This window comes from Nasonia vitripennis, assembly GCF_009193385.2.
Source record: "Nasonia vitripennis strain AsymCx chromosome 2 unlocalized genomic scaffold, Nvit_psr_1.1 chr2_random0001, whole genome shotgun sequence".
In the NCBI taxonomy this organism is placed as follows: domain Eukaryota; kingdom Metazoa; phylum Arthropoda; class Insecta; order Hymenoptera; family Pteromalidae; genus Nasonia; species Nasonia vitripennis.
The window spans coordinates 15042-21640 of record NW_022279607.1 but is presented as its reverse complement, the minus strand read 5'-3'; the positions used below and the strand labels follow the sequence as shown (position 1 = coordinate 21640).

Sequence of the window (6599 nt, the reverse complement as noted above, 5' to 3'; positions counted from 1 at the left end):
ATGGCACTGACGATGATATACGTGAGTGTCATCCCATTAAGGAGTGCTGCAGTATAGGAAGATACGTAACTCCAGTAAGAAACTTGAGATTTTGGCGTTTGAAGGTTATGCCTTGTATTTCTGACTGCTCCTGCTGATTCTACTGATGTACTGATACATTCTTCTTCCTAGATGCTGTCTGGATAAAGATTCACCATCACACAAGATTGATAATAGATTTTTCGTTATTCTTGTGTTTATTATGTTTACAACAGATCTTTATCGTGTTATGTGCAGTGAAATAAGTATCTATGTGACTGTGTGATCTATTTTTAGAGTGGAATCAATGTTGCAATTCCCATGTCTCCTACTGGTAGCTATGTGACATTGCTATCAGAGGACAGAAATAATTTAAGTACTAGATTCGTTCAATATTGGAGATTAGACAGTTCAGTTCTGCCCGGAACTGTCCGAAGCGCATGCTGCAGTATGTCTATATTTAATGAACTAGACTATCCAGTTCATGTCCAATCTCAATAATCGAACAAACCGCATTTATGTCACGCCTATCCGTGGCATAGTAGTCCTTTATTGCAACGTCCATATCGCCATCCCTACGCTCGGGTGCTAACCTCACGATGCAAAAAAAGACTGCGAATACCACGGATAGGCGAGTCAGCGGATTTATGCTAGTCAGTGCTATAACATATCGTACGATACACGCTGCATAAGTCAATCTTCATGGCACAGCGTTAAGCGCACTCGCTACGCTCGGGTACTTGGTACACAATATACTATTTTTAGTTTTTATGATAATAGTGTATAAATAAAAAGAAAAACAAATTAATAAATAAAAGATACAAATACGTACAAAAGCGAAATAAAATGCAATGTACTTTACAATAAAACATGAAAATGTCAGAAATAATTCATTATATGTTAAATTTCTTACTTTTTATTACTTGCTATATATTGTGTGGTGCATGCTTACTTTTTCTGTATTAAAAAATTATCATTAGTTGCGGTGCAAAAAAAAACAAATTATATAAAGCAAAACAAAATTATTACATTAAATAAAAAAAAATGCTGGCACAAATATTATGCAAACAACATCAATGACAGATTATGGAAACCGCTTTATATCAATTATGTCTATCACATGCTCTACCTCATACGCTTTTTTATAACTTTCTACATTTATTGTAGTTCACGCTTATTTTTATTATACTCCTATATTATTGGAAGTTGTTCTACAAGTAAATGTGTGTATATTTGCATATATCCAACAGAAATATACAAAATTATAAGACTTTATCAAGAAAAAAAAAGAATGTATGGTATATGCTAAAGTGAGTTGTAGACGCTTTGAAAAACCTCTTCAACGGAGTTGAAAAGAGTAAAAAATGGAAATAGAAAAATAGTTTTTTTAGTTATGCAAAATTTTTTGTAAGTCAAAATTTTTTTTATTATACCGCATGTGCAGTATATAAATTATATATTTATAAAAAAAAATATTTTACAAAAAAATAAAATGTGCAAATAACTACAGTCATGACCGTTGCGTCTCTAATAATTGACAAGAAAGCACGGTTCTGATTGTGTTCACATTCTATCGCTTTTTAAAAGTGGGACGCCATCTATTGGCTAATTTTTATTATGATAGATGGCGCTATTATATAATTCCACCTGTCACGTGACACAAGCAGTAGACCCTAAAATTCGCAATTTTTGGCTACGACATCCCCTTAATGTACGTACATATCGTAGTATACTATTTATGCTACAAATAAAGGAGTACAAAGCGCAAGCCTCACGTAATGTCATACTTCAATATACCTTTTATACAGTTTTTAGCAAAGATACTAACAAATTGTTACAATAATTTTGACTCTTTCGAGATAATAGATTACGTAATTTATATTCTTATAACAGTATGTGTTAACCGTTAAGTGTAGGCTAAAGATTGACTATTGCTTGCTGATCATAAGAAGGTCTCAACATTGTTAAACTACAATAGAATGAGTAACCCCACCATCAAGCTAATAAGTATAGTATTATTCGTTATTACGTTATTTATTCAAAATTTGTATTTATTGGTAGTTTAACGTTTTAAATGCATCAATCTTCTTTTTCAGCATAAAATATTATGCCAAAAATACATCGTTTTTTCTATTTTTGTTCTGTTTTCCAACGTAAGCTCAGAGGCACATCATGATTGAAATCTGTTATAATCTGTTATAACAATTTATACAAAATGAATGATGAACATTTTATACTGTTTAATTTGTATAGATAACTCCTAGCTAGAAAAAATAGCAAGGAAGCGTTTCTTTATAAATCGATTTAAATCTTGTTGTATCCACTCTGAAGCTCCTACTCCAAAATTTTCAAAATCGGCGTATTTACTTGCTTTTTGTTTGTCGCAATTAATTATTCGAAGTTTTGAAAATAAAAAAAAGGAAATTCTGTTGGGAAAAGACGTTACCATAGAAAGCACATTCGTTTGCGTAAACTTTTTCCGAACTATTGACAGCAGATCAACCATGGTAAGACAGGAATAAATTGCAAAAAGCGAAGGAAATGTACTAAAAAGAAGACTCAAATACTAATTGATACATTAATTTCTCCCATGAATGATTGGGCAACTTTATTTTAACTACAGACATTTGACGTAAGTGCTTCATTATTATAAGGTTAAGCCATTCAAAAACAAAGAAATCAGAGCATATGAAAATGCAGGAATGTTGGAGTGTATAAACGTATGATTACGAGCAAAAAATCAACAGTGTGAATCAAATTGCTAGATTTTTGCGAATTGGGGACTAGCCCCGAAGCGAAGCACCCGTGTGATCGTCGCAATTCAGAGCACGGGACCAGCTTCAATGCTCTGGCTTTCTGGGTGTGTGTCTGAAAGTGAATGTTGCGAGCAAGAGCACGAGACCGGCCTCGGAGCTCTGCCTTTCCGGGCGTGTGTCTAAGTGTGAATGTCGCGAGCCAGAGCTTGCAACCGGCCATGAAGTTCTGCCTTTCTAAGAGTATGCAGCGTGTGAATATCGCGAGCCAGAGCGCGGGGCCGGTCACGAAGCTCAGGTTTTCCGGGTGTGTGTCTGCGTGTGAATGTCGTGAGCCAGAGCTTGTGGCCGACCACAAAGCTCTGCCTTTCCAAGAGTATGCAGCGAGTGAATGTTCACATGCTGCATACATCCGGAAAGCCAAAGCTTCGAGGCCGGCCACAAGCTCTGGCTCGCAACATACACACGCAGACACACGCACCCGAAAAGCCTAAGCTTCGAGGCCGCCCCCTGGTTAGGCTCGTGACATTAACACGCACACACACACTCGGAAAGCCAGAGCTTTGAAGCCGGCCACAAGCCTTGGCTCGTGACATTGACACGCACACGCACGCAGACACACACCCGGAAAGCCAGAGCTTCGAGGCCAGCTCCGTACTCTGGCTCGTGATATACTCACACTGCATACTCCCAGATAGGCAGAGCTTCGTGACCAGCCACAAGCTGTGGTTTGCGACATTCACACGCAGACACACACATATACACCCGAAAAGCTAGAGCTTCGAGCCTGGCCTCGTTCTCAGGCTCGCAACATTCACTCTTTCACACACACACCCAGAAAGCCAGAGCTTTGAGGCCGGCCCCGTGATCTGGCTCGTGACATTCACGCGCTACATACTCCCAGAAAGGCAGAGCTTGGTGGCCGGCCACAAGCTCTGGCACGCGTTATTGACACACAGACACACGCAGACACACACCCGGAAAGCCAGAACTTCGAGGACGGCTCCGTGCTCTGGCTTGCACCATACACACGCAGATACACACTCGGAAAGCTAGAGCCTTGAGACCGGCCGCAAGCTCTGGCTCTCGACGTTCACACGCAGAGACGCAACCGGAAAGCCTAAGCTTCGAGGCTGGCCCTTGCATATGCTTAATTCGCACAAGCTCATACGAACCACTGGCCAACATACCTGCACTCGCTCGTTCATTCGTTTTCGTTTGCACAGACTTTCAAATTCACTTTTGCATTCGCACATATATACACCCTCTAATTTACTCATTTACGCGCTCGTACAGACTCTAGCATTCGTAAAATACTTCCAAGCTCAGAGCTTAAAAGACGGCCTTGTGCTCTGACTCGTGACATTCAAACGCAAAATTCAGCATTTACAAGCAGAGTTTAATGTATATTTAGAAGATGAACTCAAATATAAAACTTTAATATGGTGTAGACTGCAATAATAATTTTAGAAAAAAATAATCAAAATGTACGTTATTGTATTTCTGTAGATACGCTTGCAAGATGGTTTTGAAATATTTGTATTAGAAAAGGAATTGTTGGCAATACAGAACAGATGGATAGATAATGTCAAAGAAATGATTAGAAAATTATTTAAAACGATTATTGATGGATCTAAGTTGAAGCTAATGACACCCACGGGAAGAAGCAACACTGAGAGAATACCGGAATGTGTCTACAACGCTGTTTTTCGTAAGATATCGTAATAGTACATTACGATATTAGTAGCATAAGTCGTATTTTACGGCACGGCGTGTATAATCGCCCGAGCGTAGCCATCAAGATCGACTTATGACGCGTGTATCGTACGATATTGTATAGCACTGACTAGCATAAATCCGCTGACTCGCCTATCCGTGGCATTCGCAGTCTTTTTTTTGCATCATGAGGTTAGCACCCGAGCGTAGGGATGGCGATATGCACGTTGCAATAAAGGACTACTATGCTACGGATAGGCGTGACCTAAATGCGGATTTATGCCACGCAGTGCTATAAAACTTAGTTAACCATAGTAAGTTAATTTGATATATTTCATTTATTAATATTTTCTTTTAGAATTTGTTAATGGGAAAGTAACTCCTGAAAATCATTGCGGCGACTACAGAAAAGTAATTACGAAGATGTGTAATGGATTAAGAAACCCGAAAAAACACGAACACTAAGAATTTCATTACTTTACATTAGTTATTTATTTCACCTATTGTTACTAAAAAGAATAATAAAGCATATTTTTTCCCTAGTCAATCCAGTTTATTAATACATTGTAAAAATCCCAGAAAACACACATACACGCCCTTCTATCCGCATGTAGCTCGAACTTATCCTCAAATACACGATCGCACATACGCCCTCAAATTCGTGGAATCATATTTCGCATTCGCACAAACTCTCGCAAGTTTAGACGCACGGTTGAATTCTCGCATGCATTTACATACACATTTTACAATTCGCGAATTCGTTAACTTACTCGTACAAACTCTTGCGTTTAAACTAAAGAAAAAGGGGCCGTGCGTACAGTTGCGAGTAGGTATAGGGCGTGAGGAACCGTACTGGCAGCAGAAAACATTGTCCTGCTGCAGGGAAATTCCAGAGCTGCGTATGCTGCAGGAAATTAGGTTTATTTTCTTAATTTTGTTTGGTATGTTGTACCTCACGTGCATCTCTATCTGCACGATGAACTTTCTGTGTACGTGGCACAGCGTGACCGATGGGGTGCGATGAGTGTTGTGACGTGTTTTTATGAGCAATTGTCGTAATTTTTCATTCACTTTTACGCTTTACTTATAACGAAAGAAGAAAAAAGAGCGATCGTCAATGTCGAATCAAGCAGTACAAGATAATCTTTGCAGCTAAGTCAGTGGATCGGTAACAATTTCAGTTTTTGCCGTTCGCTCTATCCTGCGACTTTAATTTTGCGGGAATCGGTGCAAAGGTCAGAAGCATCCCGTAGAGACGTTTGTTTACGCAATTGATGGTCACACTGTCGCTGATCTCTTTTTCTCTCATCTTGATCAATGCGCTTGTACTCCGAAATACGATCTTTATTCGAGGTCGCAGAGCTCGTATTTTTAGCTTTTAGATTTTATGTATTCTTTTAAATCTTTCATACTTTCTCAAACACGGCGTCAGAGGAAGTTTTTCCAGAATTGCACAAACACATAGCCACGTACACACATGTAACATCGCGTTCTGTACAAACACCTTTTCTCCGACCAAACATATGTCAGATGTATAGCAGTAGGTTTACACACACGCAAATCATGTTATCATAGAATTTGCTTCTTCGATTCTACGTTCGTTCTTGATTTTTCCACAGGAATTTTTTGATGTGCATTACAACCCATTACAATATTTGTTGATCTCCTTAGCTAACGACACTGGAAAGGTAATTCGCAGAATGTGCCGCATAAAGAACCTCAAAATGTTTCACTGATAGGCCCGTAAAAGGTCACGTAGAAAGTACCACAAAAGCCCCCGTTCAAAGCACCGCAGATATAATTCCGCTGATAGGCTCACAAAATGTAGCGCAGAAGCTTCTTGGAATAAGCAAGAAGCGTTACCAAACGGTGAGGTCACCTTAATCCTCTTTGCTAGCAAATGGTTTATATAGTTTAATAAGAAATGTACTTCAGAAAGCACCGCAGAAAGCTCCGCTTAAAGTTCCGCCGAAAGGCCCGCGGAAAGAACCGCAGAAAGTGTCGCGTAAAAAATGCCAATAGATCCGCGAAAAGTACCACAAAATGCTTGGCTTAAAGCATCGCAGATAATTTCCCCGAAAGGCCCTCGAAAGAGCCGCAGAAAGTTCCGCA

At 39.2% G+C, this 6599-nt stretch overlaps 1 protein-coding gene across 1 annotated transcript; it reads left to right on the top strand.

Annotated features, from left to right (window-relative positions):
* LOC116416225 lies at positions 1–5134 on the top strand. Its single transcript, XM_031923900.1, has 4 exons — positions 1–21; positions 316–447; positions 4281–4482; positions 4846–5134. The coding sequence occupies exons 1-4, from the start codon at positions 1–3 to the stop codon at positions 4950–4952; spliced, it is 462 nt and encodes a 153-aa protein (XP_031779760.1). The 3' UTR covers positions 4953–5134.
* The last annotated feature ends 1465 nt before the right edge of the window (positions 5135–6599 follow it).